Source organism: Euwallacea fornicatus, chromosome 18 (genome assembly GCF_040115645.1).
Source record: "Euwallacea fornicatus isolate EFF26 chromosome 18, ASM4011564v1, whole genome shotgun sequence".
Taxonomy (NCBI): Eukaryota; Metazoa; Arthropoda; class Insecta; order Coleoptera; family Curculionidae; genus Euwallacea; species Euwallacea fornicatus.
Genome location: NC_089558.1, coordinates 595908 through 622055, shown reverse-complemented (window position 1 = coordinate 622055; position 26148 = coordinate 595908). Strand labels below are relative to the sequence as shown.

The following is a 26148-nucleotide window of genomic DNA, read 5'->3' as shown; positions in this document are numbered from 1 at the left end:
GTTTATTTGATGTGAATTGAAAACAAAAATGTTAGTGTATTTGAAATGGAGAGCGTCGATTTGTGAAAAAGAATGGTGGTAAAAATTTCTGAGAGTTTGCAGAACTTGAAACTGCCAGTTAAAGTTATCCAAAACTTTCATCATTTTAGATCAATTTGACGGGAAAAAAAACTTTTGGACATTTGCCAAATAATTGCGAATTCGTCAGTGCAGCTCTCGCTGTGACTGGCCTATTTTCCATACAGAACACAAGAAATATAAATGTCGACTGTCTCGTACATCGATTGACAATGGATCAAAAATGCCTAAAAAGCACAAGTGCATGTCTTTAAATTATTCAACCCTCTAACTGACGGGGCACAATGTATGTACGTATACGGGAATGATGAATTTAATGCGGAGTAAAAGGGCCACAAGTTTAAAGTCAGAATATTATATATTATATATACAGGGTGAGTCGGGAGGATCGTGCCAAACTTCAGGAGCGTGTTGTAAATGAAAAATAAATGTAAAAAAACTCAAATGTTGTTATCCGATTTTCGTTTGTTTGCAAGTTATAGCATAAATAAAATTAAAACATAAAATTAAAAAATTTTATAAATTTCATAAGAAATTCCATAAATTAACGTTTGGATGTCATAGTAAATGTTCAAAAATATCGTCATTAACTTCTAAACATTTTCGGCTTCGTCTATGAAGAGCATTCGTTGCCCTCCTGATTGTTTCATGTCTCTCTTTAATGGCAGCTGCAGCATTTCTAATGCGTCGAATTAATGCATCTTGAGTGTCCACTTTTACTCTGTATACTTCAGTTTTAAACCAACCCCACAAACAATAGTCTAGTGGTGCGAGGTCTGGAGATCTTGGAGGCCAACTAATAGGGCCACCACGATCAATCCAACGTCCAGGAAAGGTACGTTTGCGGTAAATAGAATCCTAGTTAAAAAAAATTTATTTACGCTATAACTTGTAAACAAACGAAAATCGGATAACAACGTTTGAGTTTTTTTACATTTATCTTTCATGTACAACACGCTCCTGAAGTTTGGCACGATCCTCCCGACTCACCCTGTATATATACAGGGTGTTTCCTAACTACGTGTAAAAAATTTAAAGGCGTAGTCCTCGACTGATTTTAAGTCAAAAATGTCTAATAAACACATGGCCGCAAATGCCTTGTTTCCAAGATACAGGGTGTTGACTGCAAGACGTTGAAAAAGGTTTTAAAGGTTTCTAAAGGTTTGGTGGTATTTACTAACTTGTTTATTGTTAGTTTTTTTTGCCATTTCCACTACTATAAACAAGATAGTCAGTGTTATTTTGGTGTTTTACTCTCTAAAGTGAAAGAATTTAGTTCTGTGTCCCAAAAATCAGATTATACCTCAGTTTTGAAAATTTTTCAAATGCCTAATTACACTAATCAAGAAATGACCAATATGGTTTTTGAAATGTGGAGCGATACGCAACACACCAGGAGTTTTCGAGAGAGTGAGACAATCATTAACAAGAAGGACGGAAGCGTGCATCATGAGTAATGGTGGTCATTTTCAGCAATTCTTATGATTAATCATTAAGGGATTCCCCCAAAAAATTGTCTTTTCTAAAATTCAAACACCCAAATTGAGTCATTTTGGAAATAAAATCTATTTCTCTTGTCACATTTCAACACCCTGTATCCTGGAAACAAGGCATTTGCGGACATATGTTTATTAGACATTTTTGACTCGAAATCAGTCGAGGATTACGCCTTTAAATTTTTTACACGTAGGTAGGAAACACCCTGTATATGTTGGAGATTTATTAGTCCTTTAGGTATAACGTGTAACATTAAGAGCTGACGATAAGACGAGGGGCAGGCTGACAGTCCAACGAGGTCGCTACCACCAAGGGCGCAATCGCGAGGCCGGAACGGCGACTAGCGGATACCTCGTCCCTTGGATTCGTAGAACTCGCGACATCTGGAACAAGTCGAGACCAAAAAGGGACCGACAGATGAGATTTGGAAGGGGCGAGAAGAGCTCTCGCGGTAGCGAATTCGTTGGTTTTGCCCTTTTCTACTCTTGCTATTAAAAGTAAACAACTACTTCATATCATCGTGGAGAGTCTCCCTGGTGACGATCCGACGTGCACATCTCATCCGATCATTGCAAATAATATTGCTCTTTACCATGGACGTGATAACCAAAATTTCGGTCGATCCACGTGAAAAACGTAAGGATTATCCTCTTTTAATGGTGCCACATTGTAATATGAATCTCCCTCGTGCACAACCCAAACAAGCAGTTCCGCAATTCACGTAACAGATAGGTTGTTTACTCGGTCTCCATTTCCGATTTCAATCTCAAAGACGTGACGTATAGCATCTGATGCATCTATTCCAGAAATTGTTTCCATATTTACGATCCCCCTTGCACGTACTCAACAAACCCGCTTTCTAAGACATGTTGTCTTGTTCCGATGTTAGTTCTGCATCCTAAAATGCTTTGCAGAGGAATTTACAATTCCGCGTGACGACACCGAGAGGCCTTTGTTTGCAACCCACAATATTTTGTTATCTCTTCGTCGCTTACATGACAAATTTCACTTAAAAGAGAAACAATATGGGTGAGCGTGGAGTTTTGATACCATCAAAAAATCGGAACAATCGAACGGTTTCAATTAGCCAGCGGAGCGGAGGAAGTTGCAAAACTTTTATTAGTTCTGTATATCTTTTCCGCGTCCAGAATTTAAATACAATCTTCGGGCCATAATTTCCAGCCCACTGGTGGCTTCTAAATTTATTACTCTACCAGGTAGGAACATCTTGAAGTCTGGCTTGCAAAGAAAAAGGATAATAAACTCATTACAGTCAACCACGAGACCCGTTGAAGTATAAAGAATAACTAGATTGGCCAATCGGCATAAATTTCGAACAATCCTATCTCTCTGGAAAGTCGGGTTGCATTGAATTTTTCAAAGAGCATCAGAGAGCGGAAATTTTTACATAAAAACGCAAATAAATCAGTCCGGGGCCGAAACGCATTTCAGCGGATTTTCGCCAATTGTAGCGATATCCACAGTTGTCAGGGTGCATGACTTATTTACATTTTTACTCAAAATTCAGAATTCAGAGATTAGTTCCATAGTGCAATCTAAACGACTGATCAAACGCAGAAGTGGAAGGAGGTTCCTGAAGGAGTCCTCGATAAATCATTAATTTTGTCCGCGACCCCATTGGAAACATCGCGTGCAATTTCTCTTTGATCGAGTACACTTCATTCATACGAAGATCGTGACTTTTCCTTTAATTAGACAGCCACGTGATAGGCAACCAAACATACCGCGGCCGAGGCCGTTGCAATTCTATCACGACGCGGAGTTCGTTTTTCTTTTTTAGGGCAGGTCGGAACATGTCCCGTCTTTGTCTCGCTGGTTGCGGTTCTGCGCTACAGCAGAGCGGATTGTTCATCGCGGAAGTACTTTTTAGCCGAATTGATTGCGCTACTCGTGTTTCACATTCACTTTGCAGCGCCATCGATCTCGACATGTGACTAATTGTAGCCGGGACAATAAGGAAAACAAGGCCCTACGTTCCGCGTTTACCGCGTATGTCCTCCACATCTGGAGGTAGTAGGGTTTCACGTGCGGTTATGCCGTGTCCTTTGGCGCCAGCAACCTTCCCGGCTGTAGGTGAGGTTGTTTGGTGTAAAAATCAACGAAAAGCGTGATAAAAAAAAATACCGATAAATACGAGGGAATATGGCGTCTGCGAGGTACGCAAAAAAGGGTGTTTATATACGAAAGCAGATACATAAACAAAAATATAATAAAAATAACGCTCCGCGGCAGATGGCGCGGCTGTTGAGTCCGCATGGATGCAATAAGACACAGCTCTTAGCTTTTATCTAAAATTAAATCTAGAAGAAACAAACGTCATAAAAACTGTCTACGCGGCGTGCGCTGTTGCCGCGCTAACTTGAATGCGGTAGGGCGCAGGGACGCAGGTCTTAGCAGTATCCTCGTAATTTTCTTTCGTTTATTCAGAGGTGTTGCCAAATTATTTAAATCTAGTTAAGTTTTTCCGTCGCATCATTGTGTTTAACACGCGCTGACAGCATATCTGCCAGTTCAGGCATGCACATGCTGACGGCCAGCTTGGGCCCCTAATGGATTCTTTAAAATTCATGACTAATTTAAAATTAAACGGCTGTTACGCTTAGACATGCTTAATTTACTGCTGAGCACTGTCACATGATTAGCATTAATATCGGATTTCGACACCAGATAGCGGGTGTCTATTTTCGATCGCCAAGTGCGCAAATTTCAAAGATCACGGCGGAAAAATGAGAATTTCATTGAGCCTCGGAGGAAAACGAATGGGTCAATTTAAATTTGCTTGCAATGGGAGCGATTCAATACTCATCTGCACAGTTAAACAACAGAATAAAACGCAGACCTGTACCTAAACTTGCGAATAAATTCCTATATGGACAAGTCGTGATCGGAAAGTAATCGTTTCCCATTCTGGAATTCTACACTTTGTCATATTATTATGGGGTTTCTGAAATATAAGGTCATAAAAATTCTTCGCTGGTTCAAAAGAGTGCAGTTTCAATAATTCCCAATTTATGAGGTTAGAAGCCTTATGAATAAATCTTGTCGGTATGGAGGAACGAGTTCATATATTTAGCTTAATGTGCTAGATAACCGAGAATAGAAGCAATATGAATATGAAAGAGAGGCATTTACCATTAGCTTTAGAATTTATTAGAAGGTTTAATTAGTTAAACCGATTTTGTTCCTTGATGCCAACATTGATTTGCATAAAACAAATATTTGCGACAAAGTTCGCTCTCAAACACTCAAATCCACCGGAGATTTAAACTTTTCTAGTTTATATGCCTTAGAATATAATTTGTCATGTCTTGAAATCGAACAATAAATTGATAAATTGTTATTTAAGTTGAAACTTTGGCACTTTTTGATATATTGCACCTCTTGGATAATTCCCAGAAACTCTCTAAGTGCAAGACTTACGACATAATTTTTAATTGAACTCGGTGCTGCGATACTAACAGTGTTTATTTCTAAGCATCAAAAACATTTAAAAAGCTCTCGGAGGAGCTTGAAATTTTCACAAAATATGAACATAAAGTGGCATGTAATGCATAAATTAAAACTGCCGTGGAAATTCGGACCTTGAAAATTAATGCATTTTTGGGGGGGTCTTGGGCTCCCCAGCGCATTTTTTAAGCAACTAAACACACTAATAATTAGTGACGTAAATGGCATTGCAAGATGCTTGACGTGATGCTGATCCGGTCGAAGGGGTCAAAAAGTTGTTGTCGTCCTGGTGGGGCGTGACCCGAAACGTGGACGATCCTTCCGGTAGGGCCGAAGTGCGGTGATTCCGCAAAGTTGACTCCGAAAGAGGTAGTTGTGGACTACATAATCACGTTTGTGTCACTTTAAGTGTGCAGTCTCCGAGACATTGTTTCGTGCAAAACTAACCGACAACCTGCTTAAGCAACTAAGATTTACTTGTAAAAATTAACGACTTTCGCGCTAATATTGATACAAGCGAGCAAGAACGCGAGAGAGCACGCGACTCGCGATTTCAGAGGGCCCATCATGACACCTAAGGTCCCTAGAGGGGGCGTTCGTTCCTTCAACGATAAACAAGGCGAAGGACGGAAAATTTGTCTGAAAAATTACGTAGAATCTAAAAAAAATTATGTGCTGGAGGCCCCATTTGAAATCAGCAAGTTGACAGCGATTTCCGGTTAAACCGGAAGTGACAGGAAGTTAAAAAAAAATATTTTTAAGCAGTACACGTGGAAGTCAAGTCAACTTCAAATTTTCAAATTCGATTCATTTTTGGATTCTAGTGAACTTTTAACGAACGGATTGGCCGAACAACCCTGTACACATAGGATGGCGCCACGCTGACTTGGGTCTGATAATTGCGTTTTCCACTTTCCCTCGCCTTTAAGTTTTTGTTGATAAACCGGAGCTTTAATGCATGCGAATTATATTGTATTTTTTCTCGCAGTTAATCTAGAAACTATTATTTTGGCATCTGCCTCAAATTTAGAGCCGGATTAAAGTTTAATGCTTTCACAGAGGCACTGCAAATAAATTTTGTGTTCTCACACGTTAATTTCGAATAGCTTCATATCGATTCATCGACGATCGGTTTAACTTTGGGTATTATGTTAAATATTAAGCAACGAATTGTTGATGGAAACATGCAACCAAACGCGACATGCTCGTACTAGAATGTTTCTGTTGTTTAACAGCAGTATCGCAGCCCCGAACTATGCTCTATTTGTTTTTGAGATAGATACGATCGTACCAATGCACGCACCATCCACCACGTGACCTCGCGGATTGGTCGGCACTCGCGGGTGGCGTAACGTTTTACGGGGGCCGTACTCAGGTTCATTTTCGTTACGCTTGTGCGCATCTACACACGCACATTATCAATTGTTATTTGTTGTTGTCTGCAATTTGTCGACATCCTCATACATTTAAACTTTTAGTTCGTTAAATTATATTAGCGACAAGTTCATAATGTATCGTCCTTTATTACGTTTTACAAGTGCCCGAATGCGGCCCTGTTCGATGGTTTTCCCGTCGCTGCGTGCGCGCGCTTTATTGCCGATACTATACCGGGCGTCCGTTCCTGGAGTTGAGCGACGAGGATCTCGCCAATCGCAACAGATGAAAAATCGAAAAACGCACTCAGGAACCAGAAAATCAGCGCAAAAAATTACAGGAATGTACATTTTTTTTTCTTTTTTTTTTTTTAGTTTTGTTTGTTCTAATTCACGTTCCCATACGCCCGAAATAACTTTGGCATAAAAAATAATGCACGGCATGTTTGCTAGAAATGCACACTTTAGTTATTAAAACAGACAAGTTTCGCGATTTTTCGGCAAAATTGCCGCATCCTGTATAGAGCCCCCGGAGCACATAGTTTTTTTTTTAACAATGCAAAACATTTTAATATTAAAACATGCTTAAAAGGACATCGCAATGTTAACTGTAATAAACAAGCAGCTTCGGTACCATAATAATTTCAGATTGCCGGCTAGAGAGGCGAACTAATAATGGCCGGAATAAGGGCTGCGTTTAACCCTGAAACGGTGAATTTAATAAAGCGAATAAACTCTTGTGAATCCGCAATGTTTTGTAAGCAAAAAATTACGGGTCGAGTTCCAGTAAATTGAACTGATTCGTCGGAACCTATTTTGTGTAATTTGCCGCAATCCGGGATTTATAGTGTGATGAAAAATTCAATTTTCTTTCTATCGGTTTGTGAATTTAATCCAGACGCAAATTTGATGCAGTAAGTGAGAGGAGGGTCCCTTAGTTTCAATGAAATTTGCAAGTGATATTTGCAAACTGTACATGGCAATACCGTACACCGTCGAAACGTATCCGAGAAGTAATCGCCAAACTACACATGTCGGGAAAATCAAAAACTATTTTTTTTAAATCATACAACCGATAACAAGTAATTTCAATTGTCATTTATATTGTCCTCTATCAGTGATAATTTTCACTCTACACAGGGTGTCCAACGAATACGGGCCGCCATCCGTATCTTGGAAACTACGCCTCGGAAAAGGTTGCAACTTGCGCATCACACCAAAGTGGAGGTGGTATCTATTGATTAAAAATATTTTCATGAAAATACCACTTCCGGTTACACCGGAAATGAATGTCAACTCGCTCATTTTAAATGGAACACCCTGTATATTATGACAAATTTCGATTCTGGGGAACATTGTGAATATTTTTCGTGTATAGTGTTCTGTATCTAATTTTTACGGTTTTCGAGATATTTAGAATTTTCCAAAACGGATTAGAGTTTCGGCCGTGAACGTATTTTCGAATAATTCGCAAATGGCCAAGTATCTTGTACCGTTTAGAGTTGCTAGATGGCGCTGCTCGCCGGAATTTAAGGACGGGGGCCCTCGTCAATTATTCAAACGGAGATTGTCTCAATATGTTTATCATTTATGGTGAATGGCGGTGCAAGTACTAACCAGAACACGTCATACATTTGGTATTGCCGTAAAAAACGGAAGCCATCACGAAAACTCATCAAACGATCACTTTAAAACGAGCGCATCTGTCAAAGCATCTTACAGAAGAAAGGAGCCTATTTTTTGACGATTGTTGCGCCACCTATTTTGAATTAACTTCGGAAAAACTTTAATCTATCTTTAAAAATATTTTCAGACTTTTCCGATATGTGCGTAATTGTATTAGACGGTTATGGAGATTGCCAAGTGCCTGGCGGCCTTCATAGCTCCAATCACAACTTAAAACTGAACTTTTCCTCTCTTGTACATCTGACTGGTTATATGATAAAAACAAATGAATGGTAATATAGTGTTTCCATTGGCAACCACGTTCCATCTATCGCAAACACGAATTTCCTTAGTAACCGCGAAAGAAAAGGACAAAAATGCGGAACAACTGAGAAATAATAAGTGGATATTGTTTTATTTTCTGAAGTAATAAATAAAATCTGGACATATCTGGAAGGATCCAAGACATATTTTATAGGACGTCCACAGAAAATAAATTTCCTCGGTAAATAATGATCCATCCAAACGGGAGAATCTATTATTGCTCGTTTTTATGACGATTTGTAAATTTCCCTCATTAAAAATGTTGTAAATAATGGCCTAAAAAGGTTTTTGCCCAACCGAATCACAATAGTGTTTTTCAGGATATAAGAAGTTAGAAAAATACATTCGCTCCGGCTATATTACTTTTGCTGACAGGGAAAGGTCCCCGGAGGAAAATATATTTATTTTTTAGGCGAACAGGGTTTGGCGAGGGGACAAAATTCCTCTCGGCAAGAGTATCAAAATCCTTGTTAAAATAACGAACAAAAAATAACGATGAGCAAATCCAAATGACTTGGAAAGTTACTAGTAGCGCGCACCTGCAGGATTTAAAAACGTCAACTGCGATGGGCCGCAGTACGCCCAACCGCGATCCGAGCGCACGCGTTGCTGTTTTATAAAGCGCGAACGTTACGTCTGGCATCCGCCCAATGAGAATTCGCGCTTCGGAGGTGTTTATGCGAGGGACAGTCCGGTCATTCGGACCAAATAAATGAACTTCAATGGTAACTTACGCATGTAAAATTCATGTAATGCGGCTAAATTTCGTCCGCTACAGAAATGCAAACCAGCTGCTCCCCAATGAAACCTCTCCTTTAAATTGCAAGTGACCGTATCGAGCTCCGATGCCCAGACGCAATCTAAAATGCAAAATTCCAGACGTAAAAATGTATGAAATGGAAATTGAAATGCGGCGGTGCTCGCATGTGCTAAAGATCCAGTCTTTTTCCGGCAGATTGCACATGCATGAGGTGTGGCATGTACAACATGGCCGTATTTCCCGTTATGTACTGAAAGAATTAATTTATAAATTGTTTCTTGGGATGATATTTGCTGCGTCAATTTTGTTAGTGCCCTTTCACAAGCGGAAACACAAGTCTCTCCGGTGGTGTTCAAACTCCCACAACGCTAAAGTGCATTTTTCGGAAAAATAAACATAATTCCGTTCTAAAACGATCCAAGGGAAATTTTATCGCGGCAGTTTAATGTACATTTTCATTTTATACTCCCGGAGAGTACTTGGCTCAAGCCACTTCATAAGGAGAGATTTATTTTTGCTGGAAAATTGTATGGCGCAGTTTAATTTCGCGATTTTTTGCCTTTTATTAGTTTTTTCTGGGTGTATATGAAAATAGCTACAGGTAATGAAAACACTGGGAGGTTAGTCGAGCTCCAAATCATCGCGTCCTTCTCGCTTACGCTATCAGGTCTTATCGCGTGGAATTGAATTTGGAATTCGCAAGGTTCCCGCTGGTACGTCACGACTGTTATCTAACGAAACTAAGACTCCGACGTATCATCTCATCCGCGATTTCGTCATCCACGCAAGCTCAACCGTTCTGTTTTGAATTCAGAAAAAGTTTTAACTAAGTTCTACGGGTCCATTATCACGAAGACATCCAGAAGTCTCGGAGCTGACTTTTCACAATAACCCGGGATCAATTCGGGCATAATTAAATAGCGAAACTCGCACTACTTAAAATTAATGTTTGCTTTGTTATTAAACGTTGCAATATGGCGACGACATAATTTATCACAAAGTTGCTTAATTTTCAACGGCGTTTTAGCATCGTCGAGTTCCTCCAGAGATCGCCCTCCGAAATTAAACTACACCTCCGAGAATTCACTTTCAATACCGCCCGATTTAAACAGGGATTGCGGCTGTTGTAAATTAAGTTATGCTCAGATTGGTAATTTGATACCAAACATTCGTAGATACAATGTTATCCACAAAGATGGCCGCTTAAATATGCGTCTCCATCTAGCGACGTCCTTTTGAATCCTAGTAACCGAATAATGCAAAACTGGACTTTACCCTCTACCCTTTACAACTGTATATGTAAATTCGAGGCAGTAAAATCTATCGAGTGAGTCGAGATTTAGCGTTTTATTGCCGATCCGGGTTTTCGCAAAGCCAAGTTTCCCTGGAACGTCAAACTTACACGAAAGTCCCCCATAGACTAGTAGTAATATCGAATAATATGGCATCAAAAGTTTTAATAGGATTATGTTATTATGTTAACGACGTTACCAAAGTTTGAGACTTTACTGTGGAATCATTTCGATGTTGTGTCATGTAATTATGGCAAGAGGCACACTAGCGGTCTTGAGTAAGTAATTTTAGGCAGTAACGCCAATATCGAATAGGCCGATCATGGCAATTAGTTGCATTAGATTATAATAGATAAGGATACAAGTTTCATAAGGCAGCGCATTAACTCACAGATCCGCATCGAGCGGGCAATGAATGAGCACGCTCACGGCTTCAACGAAACGTGCACCCTATATTGTTCTTTAATTGAGGTTAAATACTTATAGTGAAAAATTATAAATAATTATAAATACGGGACATCTACCAATTTTAAGATTTTCGACGGTCAGGGCAAGAGCCTTGCAGGAGGACAAATCATTTTCAATGACGTCTAGAGTTACTAGATGGCGCAACAATAGGCTCCTTTCCTCTGTAAGACGCTTTGACAGATGCGCTCGTTTTAAAGTGATCGCTTGAGGAGTTTTCGCGATGGCTGCAGTTTTATGGGCATCGAATACCAAATGCGTGACGTGTTCTGGTTAGTGCTTGCACCACCATTCACCATAAATAACAAACATATTGAGACAATCTTCGTTTGGATAATTGACGAGGGCCGCCGTACTTAAATTCCGGCGAGCAGCGCCACCTAGCAGCTCTAAACGGTACAAGATACTTGGCCATTTGCGAATTATTCGAAAATACGTTCACGGCTGAGACTCTAATCCGTTTTGGAAAATTCTAAATATCTCGAAAACCGTAAAAAGTAGGTATAGCACGCTATACGCGAAAAATATTCGTAATGTTCCGCAGAATCGAAATTTGTTAGAATATATAGGGGGTTCCATTTAAAATATGCGAGTCGACATTCATTTCCGGTATAACCGGAAGTGGTACTTTCATGAAAATATTTTTAATCAATAGATATCACCTCCACTTTGGTGCGACGCGCAAGTTTCAACCTTTTCCGAGTCATAGTTTCCAAGATACAGATGGTGGCCCACATTCGTTGGACACCCTGTATGAAGTTGGAACTCTTACACCTTAAAATTTTCCAATTTTAAATTCTTTGCTGTTAGATAAAGATTTATTCCATTTTTCACTGTATATTTTGCAAGGAATATTGGCCGATAGGTTTTCGTAGAAAATCCTCGAGATTAAACATTTGCTAGAAAGGCAATGGTCTTTATAACTTTTGGCAGTCAAACTGAAGTTCGTACGTTGCTGGTCCCTAGCTAATAAATACGTTTTGATTCCATTGTGTAATTTCAAATTTACTTCATTGCGATCTAGTGAAGTTTTAACGAAACAGCTAGCGTAATTACTAACATCTTTAGAACAATAGGACGTTGGAGGGGCCAAACAAGTTTAACAAAGAAAGAGAGAGTTGGCGATTCACCATTACAAACTTGAAAAATTATACCGGGAATTGGAGAGATTATTAATAGATCTCATGCTATAGTACAAAGCATTATAGAACGTTATATTCTTGATCATCAGATAAAAACTAAAATGAGGAAATCTTTAAGAAGCATTTTTAATAAGCAAGGTGAACTATGGAGCCCGCACAAAACTGCGGAAAATTCGAAATCGTTTTCTCCGAAATTGGCAAAATTGATAGAAGTCGAATTAAAGAAAAAAAGCTAATGCCCAAATAATTAGAAATTTATTGCATAAAAACAACTTTCGTGGTGGAGTGGTAGGAAAGGAGTCGTACATAAGGGAGGTAAACAGAATTAAATGCTTTCGATTTGTTCAAGAACACAGAGACAAAGATGCTTTATCTGGGAACAAAGCGAAATTCGGGGGCGAAAACAAATTCATATTTTTGGTTCCGATAAAGTAACTGGAGTATAGCGAAACCCTAACCAAGCACTAAAATCCGAGGACTTGAAAACCACTGTAAAGCACAGTGGCACGTGGAGTGCATGTTCGCCATAGGCGTAGGTACTTTATTGACGGCATTACGAACGAAAATATTTATCATGACGTCTTAAAATAAAACCGTAAGCGAATTGCTAAGAAGTTAGAAATAAAGGATAGTTTGATTTATCATTTATATGATGATCACAAATATAAGGTGACTAAAATTAAAACATAGTTGGTATGTAAAAGACCCAAATTTATGGAAACACTTCCATAAAGTTCGACCTCAATGGGATTGACCATTTACGATATCATTCAGGAGTTAAAATTAGGAATCGTGAAGTTTGTAACATCGGCCAGTTAAAACTGGTCTCTCCAAGAAGGATGCGTAAAATTCACACTTAGATTTTGTCAAAAGTTAGTTGGATCTATACCACGTCCTTTAGGAGATGCAACTGGTAACAAGGGATTATCGACCAAATACTACATCCACTTTGTTGAAATTACTGTTTTCGTTTAATCCAGTGTACGAGCTTAAGTTTGACAACCAAAAATTAAGATATTTAACTTTTTCGCATAAAATACACTGACTTTCAAAATAACCGCAACACCAAGAAGAACGCATTGTACGTATTTGAAATTTTGGTACGATTTCAGACTTGTAAAGAGAAAAAAATGATAAAAATTTCAAGTTCGTATTTTAATGCGATATGAAGTTTTTCTTTACTTTTTTTATCTGTGACGATTGTTCTTTTTGCAATTTTTTTTTCAGGCGGATAGCGATAAAGGTACTACCGTTAGTACCATATTGAATGTCTGGTAGGGCAAAATGCCTCGTGCACGCCAAAATGCAGTTAACTCCCTTTGAAAGGGGAAGAATTGTTGGTGTGCACGAGGCAGGTTTACCTTTCCGCGAAATTGCACGTAGATTGGATCGAAACGCATCGACAGTGCTAAGAGCTTAGAGAGATTGGTCTAACGAAGGGTCAGTAAATCGTCATCGTGGTAGTGGCCGTCCAAGAATGGCGAACCGACGCGAAGAACGGCGACTTCGTCGTTCAGCGACAGGCGCCCCGTTCGAAACAATTCCGTCTCTTGGTGCCAACTGGGTAGCCACCCTAAATCGAAGGGTCTCCCTTGGTACCATGTATCGCAGAATTCGAAGTTTCGGACTAAATTCATATCGTCCTATGCGTCGGCATCCACTATCACGAAACCACAGGGTGGCCCGACTGGAGTGGTGTCGTCTGAGAGTGCAATGGGTGGATGAGTGGAGAAGAATCGTGTTCAGTGACGAGAGCCGATTTTTTTATGGCGATCTGATGGACGGGGTAACGTGTTGGAAGGCGCAGAGGAGAGCGATTAAATTTGGACTTTTTGGAAAGGCGTCATTCTGGTTTAACACCAGGTGTCATGGTTTGGGGTGCCATCCGGTATGGTAGTCGGTCTCCTCTTGTTTTCATTGATCATGATAGATTAAATGCTCAGAGGTGCATTAATAGTGTCTTAGAACCGGTTCTTGCACCATACATGCACGACCGTCCTGGAAGCACGTTTCAACAGGATAATGCGCGACCACACGTAGCCAACGATACTTTGAGGTATTTGGAAGCTGAAAATTTGGATATTTTGTCTTGGCCAGCTCGCCCTCCAGATTTGTCCCCAATAGAGCATGTAATGGGTCGGAGACTTCAACGTTTAGCTCGCCCTCCGGAGACCATAGATGAACTCTGCGAGCAGGTGCAGATTGCCCGGGATACAATACCACAGGAAGATATTGACAATTTAATTTTAAGCGTGCCACGTCGCTTACAGGAATGTATTAATTCGAGAGGAGACACCACCCATTATTAAATTATTATTAAATTTTTTCACTTATTCACAATAATTTTCTTTTGATATTTTGATCGTTTTTGTCTATTGCCCAACGTAATGCCAGAATTTCAAACGTGTACGATGCATTCTTCTTGGTGTTGCGGCTTTTTTGAAAGTCACTGTATATTACCAAGCGTTCTTCCTTTTAAGAACTTTTTCGCTGTTGACTGTTCTTCCTGAAACATACACCCAGACATTTAAATAAACTTTTCATTAACCGATGCATTAAACGGACAGACAAATTAAACATTAGACAATTTTAACGTGTACGAGTTTCAATCTGAGATACTCAATAACCGTTCCGTATTAGAAACCAATTTTCCTCACGGTCTCCTAGAATGGCGGTGGCTTTGGTACAGACTGATGAAGGCCGAGAATTCTTTAAACGGTTGTTCACAATTTCAGCATTTACGGCGTCCATTTCTTGGCAAAAAAAGGACGATTTTCACGTTCCACTAAAACGCAAACGAGCCTGAATTTAAACTGAAGTAAACTATGTGCTTTTTAAAAGTCTTTGCGACTACTAAAGTCCTCACGTATACGTATAAAAGCCGAGCAAACACACTGGAAATTCATTGGTTGAAAGAAGCCTTGGCCCCATGTCTGCTGTCAGATCTTCTAAGAAGGATTACAGCCAGAGACTCGCATCTAAGCCTATTGTTCTAGTTGTCAGATTATATTATTAGAAGGATGTAATGGATCGTTCTGGAATGGGTCAAGATTGACTGATATTTTATGATAATCGAGATACTTCTCATGATATAAATTTCCTCGTTATATTCGATTCAAGTTTGATTTATGGACACTTCGAAAATGTGTCGTTTCAACTGATATTTGCCGGTGATGCCTATGCGATTTTTGACCGGAATTAATGACCCCGTTGTAATACGTAGCCGTGAAACAGGACCATTTTATGGGGTAAAATTTGCTCGCGCGACTGAGTATATTGTGTAATTTGTAGCTGGCATAAATCTCTGCTTCTACATAACATTATATACCGTGGAATATTATAATGCGGTGCCAAGATTTGTTTCAATTTCGTGACAGTTGTTGTTTATTCAGCTATGAAACGTAGAACTTTAATTAAATGTTGTGATAACCCGGAGGAACGTTTCAGCAAGTATCGTGTATTTTCCTTAAGCACCTTTCTTTAAAACTTTATAACAACTAGCTCTGCGAGTTTAAAAAGAGCTCGAACAAATATTTGGGAAGGATATATAGGATATTTGGAATAGTTCCTTGTAAGTATTGTCAGAAATTCCCTCGCAATAGGAAATACGATTACAGACGCTTCCTCTCCAAAGGTGAAACATCTTAACAAAGCACAATTGGCACGTGAACAAGCAAAACGAGAAGTTGCCTTGCGTGGCTACAGTGAAGGTTGTTATTTTCTCGTTTATCCACGACTATGTCTTCTAATTTCCAACAATTCTCGCTTGGAAAAACGGGGGAAGTTCTAACGCGCGTTTCAAATTTCAAATTTTTAACACTAACAGCTCCGATACCGGCCTCGTGCAACGGCAACCAGTAACGGACGCCGGTATCCGCGGCAATCTACGATTTTACATGGGAGTTTTTGATTATAGGGGCGCGCCAATCAGATGCTGAGACAATCAAGTCACGTGATCCGATCGGGTGATCTCCTACGGGCCATCACCTCTGTCTCATTAGACCCGCTCAACGTGGCAATCGCGCCATTCGCCGTACGTAGTCTTTTGTTTTGTTTGTTGTTGGGAGAACAGATGCCCCCTTTGGGGGTTTAGGTGGTACGACGCGTCTTGCGAACTCGCGACTCGCTTTCTCCGTATCGTTGTTGCTCGTTTTTATCGGTAAATCACTAGTTTTTACCAGTACAACTTAGCTACAGTTACGGGAGATGTCGGCTGTGCGGACAGGAAACGTTTGTTGGCGTTTGCGGCGCGAAACAGCGTTTCTGAGGCTGCGAACTCAGGACGGTTCGAGCGCGATCATCCAGACCGTAACCGCATACCTTGGTGGCCCTTTAAGGACGCTCCGGCCCTGCCAGAAGTAGCGCCCGCGCCTCGGGGCACGCCCCATAGCAAGCGGAACCAACGTGTTTGCTGGTCCTCCAGAGTAGATCGATTTCCCAGGCGTTATTTACCGTTGTAAGTTATTTAAATATTTTTTACTATTCTACCGAAATCGACAGGAATGTTCTGCACTTCTAACGTGCAGACGTCGCCAATTAGGTGCAATTCAAGTCACTGATATAACCTACAAGTCAAATTAGGTATCTACATACTTAATTGCATTAATGGTTATTTACTTACGAACGCACAAAAGCCGCCCAAACGGCATTGCTGATAGAAATGTACGATATACACTGTTCCACAAAAAGATAGCTCCACCTACGTTTTTTGGTAATTTTCGAAAGTGTTTAGACCTTCCTTAAGTTTTTCTTTAAAATCATGTGTGTTGGCCAAAAATGTTACTCTCTGCAAAAAATCATTCACATCCTGTTCCTTATACTGTAGTATAGTAGTAGTAGTATACTGTGTATATACTAAACCGAAAATCGGCTTTCACAAAATGATGCACGCATTGACTATACATTTTTACACGTTGACGTGTAATTTCTTATTTTGATTCCCGCAGATTTCCTCACGTTTGCTTTTGTGTGAATAAGAACTGTAAGTGTAAGTGGCGACCTCCGTGGAGTGTTCATTTGACGAGCGTTTTATTCGACTCCAAGGCGCTCACTCAACAAAAAAAATTCGTTATTCTTCGTATTTATCGACATCAGCACGTGAATGATTAAATTTGACTGGTCGGGAAGGTTGGAGGCTGCTGCTGCATGAAGCCGCGTGCGAACTCAGGGCGGCCTGAAGGCGATTACCCAGTCCGTAAGTGTCATGGCGGCTATTTTGCGGAATAACTTTATTCCGGTCTTACGAGAAGGATGATGCACGCTTCGAGCCGCCCAGAATTTCAAGAACAATATGTTCGTCGGTCCTCGCAATCGGATAAACAATGCATCCGAACAATGGCGGTAATTGCCAGAGTTCACAGAAAAATCCGCCTTTAAAGCATCTTCCTTAGTGTGATGTACGATTTCCTCCTCTGACAACACATGATAAAGATAAATGATTGTAAATTCAAGGCACTTTCATGATTGACATTTTCAATATGGAAATAATAGGGCCGAGTCTAGTCGTAACTGGCGGATGCAAAGTTCACCGAAGATACTAATCATCGCTGAACAGCCATAAACAATCAAAATGCCGGTCGATTAATGACACGAATTAAAATGAAAAATTAGACGACCCGCCAGTGAAGAGCCCAGTCGATTATACGCGAGGATTGATATTCGCACAGTGGTGGCGAACCATGAACAAGCTTAATTTTTAACGGGCCCACCAGCACAAAGACGTAGCGATTAAGTAAATTAATCACTTCGGGGAGGTCATGCTGAAATTGAAAATGCCCACGCATCTTCAATTAATTGGTTTTAATTGACCCGACTTGTAATAACTCGAGCAGTCCACCGTTAAATACGACTCTCCTGGTCGTCCTAATAAACTCGTGCATAATGTATTACCTCGAACGCATTGTTTCCTGGAGAGGTCCGGACATTACACCGAGACTGGCGTTGCATATAATATTTTTGCAATATAAAAGCCCACGAGTCTTTTGAAAGTTGCATACCTACCGGATCACAGATGTGAATACGAAAAAGCAGGCGGAAATGCGACGACCTTAATGCATAAGTATCATATCCGTGATGACATACATATTTCTATGATCGCAGAGCCGGAACGCAATCTCCCGCATGGTATTTTTGCGAAGCTGGTGTCGACGAGAGAGGAATTGTTGGGGAAATATTGTTTTTCCCAGATATTATAGACCTTTCCTTATTGCTATTTACTTTTAATCGACAGCATCAGTCAAAGCACACATTTCTCTTTAAAAGAGTTATTAAAAGTTATCGACAGGTTCTAAATTCCTCCCGCAGAACGAAGGAAAGTTCACAATCCCTTTCGAACTTTCAACTTCAATGAAGGAGCTGCAATTTACCGAAGATGAAAACTGTGTTTCTCAGTTTCCTTTTATGTCGAGTGACGACAGTTAATACGTTTAGCTAATCTTCAATTAGTAAATCGACCAGGTAAGTCAATGTTACTCCTAGGTAATCCGGAAATCCGCGATAATGGGGCGTCACATGTATTTACAAAACGTAATTTGGATTCGGAGCGCTCACGCAGAATTCCCAAACTAACGGCGAATGCCGGAACACGCCGAAACGCACCATAACGGAACACTTGAAAGTGTATTAATAAACGTACGGTAAAGTTCCGCATAAACTTATTACTCGATCCCAGTGAGCCCACTTGCTAGAGGGAAAACTGAAGTAGGAAGTACTTTTACGTTTATCGGGGAATTGGCCTTTTCAGCCGAGAAACCCATGGCGGTTCCTCGCTTTATTAAGCTTATTTGTCGAAATTTGAAGAATTATGTTTCTCTCGCGTCATTTTTCATCCCATCAAGATATTCCGGTATCCCAAATTGGATGTTCGATCGCATCATGAAATTTCCAACGTCAGGCTTTCCTATATCCTCTCCGAACGGAACTTATTGACAAGTTCTCAAAGCCAGATTAAAATCTAGGCATGAAAAGGGTATCAATTTCTAGCATGAAGACTAAGAAAACCAATAACCGCGGAAACGGATCGGCGCCAAAGCGTGTCAAGAACTGGATGGACTTTATCCTTTGTTCCTTGCCCGGACGAAAACTTTACATTTGCTCCTTCCAGACGGTCGTTTGTTACTGTCCGGGGAGGTCATCCCTTACAAATCGGATTACGTACATAACAGGTAATTAACAGTGTGTCTCTAAAATGGATGTGCCGTAAGGGTGGTTTATGTGCGCACGCGATACATGGCCGAGCGTGTTAAGTCTTTTTGTGTTCGGTTATGCTCGTTTGTTAGAGCCGGGAGATGCGGGGCCCTAAATGCCTACTTTGCACGTCGCACATATGTAGGTATTGAATTTGTTGTTGAACGGAACTTATTTCAATAGTCTTCGAACAAACGCGTCAGCGCCGAGTTCTGATCTACGCTTCGAGAACGTCGATGCGGACATTCATGCGGATTTGACGAATCGATCTCGATCGGTTTGGAATCGAGAACGTCGACGGCGACATTCACATCGGAAGATCGTCCCCCACAATTTCCGGACAAGAACCATTGGAAGAAATAACAACATCGCACCGGACGCCGCGCCACCCATCAATTTTCGGGCACGATTTCGACGTTGGTGCGTTTGCAATTTGGAATAGCCCGGTTTTTCTCCTATTTGTCTTCACTTTTCTATTACCTAACGTGGCAGGAATGTGGGAACTTACAGTTTAATGAAATTACCCAGAAACAGCACGTTTTTAATTAAAGAGTTCCTCAAGCCTTCGGCAAAGATATTAGATTTCATGCGCGAAATGCAACGAAAAAGTCTAATACCCGGAATACCCCAATTATGGATATACTCCAGGATCCTTTGGATGCCATACAAAGTAGCGATGAAAAGACGTAACTACCGAGACTGGCATGTTAAGCGAGTAAATTTTCGCGGTTCAATTTAAGTTTGGACCAAACTCCATCTAAAGTGGCTACTAACTCGGCGAGTGGACAAAGTGATGGCTTTGAATTGTTCGATTTTGTATTCCTCGCGGAGGCGACAACATTGTTTCCTAGATTTTATAATCCTGCGAGCAGGATGCCGCGTGTAAACACTGAAACTAGTAAAACTTGATAGGATGTGAGAAATCTCGTTATATTTTGTGTTCGTGAAGGGGAAATTTAACTTCTGTAGGTGACTTTTGTCGGTCCCCCACAGCTATTTGCCAAAGGGAAAGTTTGTCTTTGGGCGGAAGACCCGCAAAGGCGAGGGTTTACATTAGCTCGACATAACTTTTTGGCTTACCGATAGTTGTGATCAAAGTCAACGAGTACAAGAAACTCGAGCTGAAGCTCCATTTGTGACCGTTTTGGTAGAAGAACGAGGTAGTTCCCATTTGCACGCTGTAGCCACTCTCGCCATTTCTGAGAGACTGAAAGAGCGCGTTTTGGAACACCAGCACCTCTTCGGCGGCCAGCTTGGTCCAATTTTCCTTGTAGAGAATGTTTAGATCTTCGGTGATGCTCCAGAGCCTGCTGACGGTCTCCGCCCTTAGGGTTCCTATTGCGGTGTTGTCAGATCGGGGGTTCAGCTTCGACGCGGCGACGGCGGTGTCTTGGTAAAGATCGCCTGAAAACAATCGGGAGTTTGGAGAATGTTTGCACGCCGGCCCCCACTCCCCGGGAAAAGCACAAGGCCGGTACCGGATGCGCAGGCAGTGCCGTCCGAAAGTCGAATTTTTCAAACGGAACAACCGGTAAATTTCTCATTTGGGGCCTTTACCACCCCGGAAACTGGCCGTTTATCGTCGTGGGGATGGGTCGACGCGTCGTCGTTGCGAAGACAAGGGGGACACTTCGCGCAGCTTGGCAACGTGGGTCGGTCTGTCAGCCCCGTCCAATACCGCGATGCACCGTTTCGACAAATGACTGCCGCCATGCCGCCATTATAATCGTTTTTTCCAGAACTAATTTCAGTTTATATGTATATCTTCATAATTGAGTTTCGCGAACCGTCCATAAATTATTACCGTCCCGCTGAATGGACGTGTAATAACGCGTATCCAAAAACAAATTTAACCACCCCCAAAGCATAATGGCAATAATTCGAAAATCCATTTTACGGAACTTTTAATTATGTCCCCGGGCATTCCGTCACTTTTAACGAATCGCATTGAAAACTTTGTCAATTTAGCAATATCAAATCGTACCTTCAAGGGCCATGAATATGAACGCTCCTATGATCGTGTACCCCAGAACTAGGAAGCAGACTCCGAGGGTGGCAAGTATCGACGTGGACTTAGGACTCGGACACGAGTAGCAGCAGCAGAAGATCGAGGATTGTTGTTGGGTCGAGTAGAGGTTCGAGTCTTTGTGGGCGTAACAGCATTTCTTTGCGGAAGTTCCTGGACTGCCTAATTCCGATTCGAAACAAATCAGATTGTTGTCGTACCGTAATCGTGACTTTAATGATCACCTGGAGGAGAGGCTCTCCGGAGAAACGCGCTTTGATACTCCGAAAACGGGGACAGATCCTGGTCTCGTATCATCTTGAAGAGGAGGCGAACTTCATACGGCGCACTTCGACGCTTCGTATCACAGGCATTTAGGCAATCTAACTCCCGGCACTATTTGCCAATCTGCAACAAAACGGATTAATGTTAAACGTTGTCGGACTGTTCAAGGGCCCGAACTAATTTCCAACTGTTTGGAAGATACACAAGTTCTCTCAAAGCGATCGGTCGGCCAAAGTCGAGGCAAAACTCTTTAAAGTTAAACTTTAAAATTACGCCATTAGCACTGCATCGCTATGATTTCCGAGCTTAGATTTACTCAAAGTTTTAATGGATTAGGAGGGTCCTCTCCTAGGATTTCGCTGTGGAAGCAGGGCCTAAAAGTGCCCGGGCGTTAATGGGGATCGATACTTTCTATTTAAATCTCGACTTGGGGATGAGATAATGGAAAACACCTATTTCAAAGTTTGGATGTTAGAGATAATAGTGTTATCCTCCGAACATCAAGTATACATCAAATTGTGCATTAATTGTGCGAACTGGTGAAGGCAATTTACGGTTCTACGGGGGTTTTTCAGAGCTGGATCGATACCGTCACCTCTAATTCAATGTTTTTTAGGTAAACACTTTAGTGGATAAAAACGTCATTTTCCGTCACAATTTTCCCGTAATTTTTCCTAACAACAATTACAAATACTTTTTAGCGAATTTACGTTTTACTCGTATTAACCATATTTAACTTTGTATGTCAAACAATTCACATTAAACTGACTTGAACTTAAATAAAAGCGAAACTCACCATCTTGGAGTTTCATTAGGTTTGCTCTGAGTCTCTTTCGAAAAGAAGGGAGCGGTTTTCCGGAAATCGTTGCTAAAAGGCAAACTTCGACATTAATAATTCTTTCTCAAACTCTAAGTCCGCCATCGAGTGGCGTTAGGTTCAGTATTGTACCGTTCACCTCTTTTTAAATATACAGGGTGGTCCTACAAGAGCGCCTGGGACGATCGCGGCTTCATTACTGGTTCTGATGAAAAATTCTTTTTGCGCTTGCACGCACGACCTTATAGGACGCATTTTGAAAATGTTGTCATTTGTACAGGGTGCGCACAAAAAGGTACAATGCAAACCTACCTTTTTTTTTTAACCTAACACCCTACGTTTTTGAAAATATTTGAAATTAGAAGAAGAAAATATGAAGTTAAAAATAAAAGAATATAAAAAGACACTATTTTCTTCACATTCTCTAATTGTAAGTATCAAGTGAACTTTCTCGGGCCCGCCCTATATTTTTTTTGCTTGCCCATTCGGAGGCCCGTTGTCCTATTACGGTCATACCCAGAGGGCCGAAGAGAAAATGAAAGCGGAGTGCTGCTCTTCTTTCAATTTATATGTTTAACGGCTTCTGGTAACTGTCTAAGCAAGTTGTAAGCGCTTGAAGGAAGCGCGTTTTCAACCTCCGCAAAATTTGGATTTTCGTGCCGATCGTTCACAGACTCTGAAACATTTTTATGGGTGCTTTTCCGCGTTTCCATAGACGGGGGAAATTGAGTAATTGCCGTTACAACGGCTCTTGGGGAATTCAAATTTCGGTAAATGTAACGGTTAAAAAAATCATATTTTGTTAATGTTGAAAAAACTGGGGCCGACTTTTGGGTTTGAACCTGTTGAAGAACGCAAGGACATCGCAAGTTTGTGGACAAAATGGCGAAAGAACGTGTCGTCCCCCACTGGTTTCCAACGGATTATTGATGACGTTCCGTATCTCTGTAGGCAAAAGGGCGATTTTTCTCTTTTTAATGTCGAACTCCCACACTTAAGCAACGACACGTCAAATTGAAAATCTCTTAAGGCAAATTTCCTGTGGCATGGCAACTGTCAATTTGCACTATCCCCGCGCCCGCATAAATGCTCTACTTTATTTGATATTGCACATCATTACAAGCCATTTTAATTAAACTGACATCAACATAGTTGTAAAAGCTGGCAAACACACGCGAAATTAGCACTAATCAATTAAAAATCCTCTTTCATAATCACCAATCCGTGTGTGTACGTGTGTGCACGAGTGTCAGTTGCGTAAACTGATAGTTAGGGGTGATTAAATGCACTGACCAATCGCAAAAATCAAACTTCTTCGTCTACCAAGTTCATGCGTTTACCTTAGCGCCGCCGAAGATTAATTCTTCCGGTCGTTGTTAAGTTTTTATACATCTTTCTCGGTCGTCGATGGTAATTCACAATCGGGAAATTTATCGAATTTCTTATTTCCCATTTGGTTTACGACTCTCAATATTTCGGCGATCAATTTCAATGCGCGCGATAGAGGGGACCTTTTATTGGGTTTTTTCCGGGAATTTTGTTTCGTAATTCCGGCAGCTTATTTACCCTAATACAACTGAAGAACCATTCAAAGGGCCATTGTTCGATTCGAAATTCAGCCTAACCACCAATCGATTCACTAAACCACAGTCAGCATCCGGGGTGCCTCGAAGATAATTCCCGAAACTAGGCATGAAGGCCGCAATATGAATTTCACCATCTTTGTTTTCAATCATTCGATGTCGGGTCCTTCCTTCTTAGCAGTAACTAAATAATTACTCACAGCGGGATAAACATACGTAAAGCACATTACGATACGGGATCTAAATGTAATACCGGCGTTAGCCTGATAATGACTAGTTCGCTATATGGCTCTGTATGACTCATTAATAATTATTGCACTAGTTTCCCGTCACATATGGATGATAAATTAACGAGATCTTTTCAATGCTGCAATACTGTAAATTGAATAAGGGAATATTTAGTGTTGTGATTATTGTCTCTACACAGCGGCCAATTGGGCGTTATCAGAGTTATGTGGCGTTGATTCTGGTTATTCATTTATTAAAAAAAAAAACTATGCGAGAAATTTCTGGCGGTTTGAGAGAGGTCCGGAGCAGCACTTTTGAGGCCGACGATATGCCACGAGCTAACCAGTGCATTCAACATAATTCAGAATTAGAGTTAGAAAATCAATATGCAGACCGCCACAGTTTCCAAGGCGAAAGTTTCAGGAATCGACAGTGTCGAAATATGGGCCTGCTTCACAAACACCGACGTACGTCACCACAGACGTTGTGAAAGAGAGCGGCGGGCTGCGACTTTGTTCGAGCTGGAGAGATTGCGCGCCACTGGCGTCGACCATCACCAATTTTCATTCCTTCCAGAGCTCTGCACTGTCCCGCATAAAAAATTGTGCCCGAAACACGGCCACTTTCTTGGCGTAATGGCGAATGCGCGCAACTATTATCCCCCGGCTAATTGCAAATTCTCCCAGTGACAAACCCATTAAACCCTTTCCTCACACTTACTCCTCAAAGCATTTTAATGAGTCCGGTATTGTGGCATTTTTAGAGGTTCTGCCAGCTCCCCCGGAGCTCAGTTATAAACTGGATGGTCGCTAAAATATATGTGTACAAAAGAACGAACTGTCTGAACTATTTCGGGGTGTGTGTGTGTGTGTGTAATTCCCTGCAGGCGCCCAATTCTGGAAACAAAAACAGCTTGATAACAATTTGCTGAAGTGGTGTCTCCAGGCTAAAAACTCAAATACATAGTTTGTAAAGGGGGCCCCTGCCCGGAAACGGTCTAAAACTAACTTTCTCTGTGCTCTTTGCTTTAATTACGTTCTAAAGCGATGATTTGCAACTTAGTTTCGGTTCGGTTTTATGAAGTTTTGCGCCACTCTACCCGGATATTTTAATGGATGGATGCAATACACATACATAAATACTATAGGTCTACGTAGATGATAAATTCGAATCTGAGCAGCAAGGGAGAATTTTTGTATAATATATTGCCGGTTTGCATATCGCTTGGAATGCTTCAAACTTAAGATAAGGCAATAAATTTGTCGCTTCGAAACAGTCAGTCCAGTATTTACGGTGGAGGCGGTCGTCAGGAAAGTTTTAAACTGGTTTCATACCGGTGCGGTTATGAAAAGGGCAAAGGAGGATTTTGCAAAGGGCGGTTTTCATGGAAATGTGGCACATTTTACTTCGTGCACGACCGGATTTAAACGGATGAATTATTTGAATCAATCCGACGCGGATTTAGTTAATTATCGGACCCTTCGGGGGCAGTTTTCTTGACAAAATGGGCGACTGCGGGCAAGAGAAATCCGTTCGCTCCGCGAGGCCCGTTCCTCCGGATCCTTCGCCGGAATTCGGCGGTCGCGGCGGCGGTTCGGCAAGCCGACAGAAGAAAATGCAATAAACGTTATTTGCGTGCAGTTTATTTGAGGGAATCTCGGTACGGATTAAATTGTACTGCGACGCAAAGTATCCGACTGAAATACTGCTTCCGCCATAAGCGCCTGCCAAAGTCACCGAGGGCCTGGATCCGCTCGTCAGCTCTTCAGTATTATAAAAATAAAGTACGCCCACTCGGGCGCGAAATTTCCATTAAATCTACAGTTGAGTAATGCCCTTTTCCCGACTAATTTTTCGGATAACGACTCTGCGATGTTCCATATAAATGTGCGTGATAATCACTCTTGTGTTCGCGGGCCCGGCTGTTCAACACGTTTGCACTAATCTGAGAACCTATAGGTTTCGACAGCACAAATAACTT

General features: G+C 41.1%; 1 protein-coding gene across 4 annotated transcripts in view; it reads right to left on the bottom strand.

Annotated features, from left to right (window-relative positions):
- LOC136344923 (potassium channel subfamily K member 17-like) overlaps positions 1-26148 on the bottom strand; it is a 105648-nt gene that overhangs the window by 4021 nt on the left and 75479 nt on the right. For all 4 annotated transcript variants that reach the window (XM_066292818.1, XM_066292814.1, XM_066292816.1 and 1 more), the window contains exons 2-4: positions 21500-21662; positions 21234-21437; positions 20330-20653 (exon numbers count right to left, since the gene is read on the bottom strand). In XM_066292818.1, the coding sequence (XP_066148915.1) occupies positions 20330-20653; positions 21234-21437; positions 21500-21572 (601 nt within the window). In that variant the 5' untranslated portion in view covers positions 21573-21662. The remainder of the gene's footprint in view (positions 1-20329; positions 20654-21233; positions 21438-21499; positions 21663-26148) is intronic.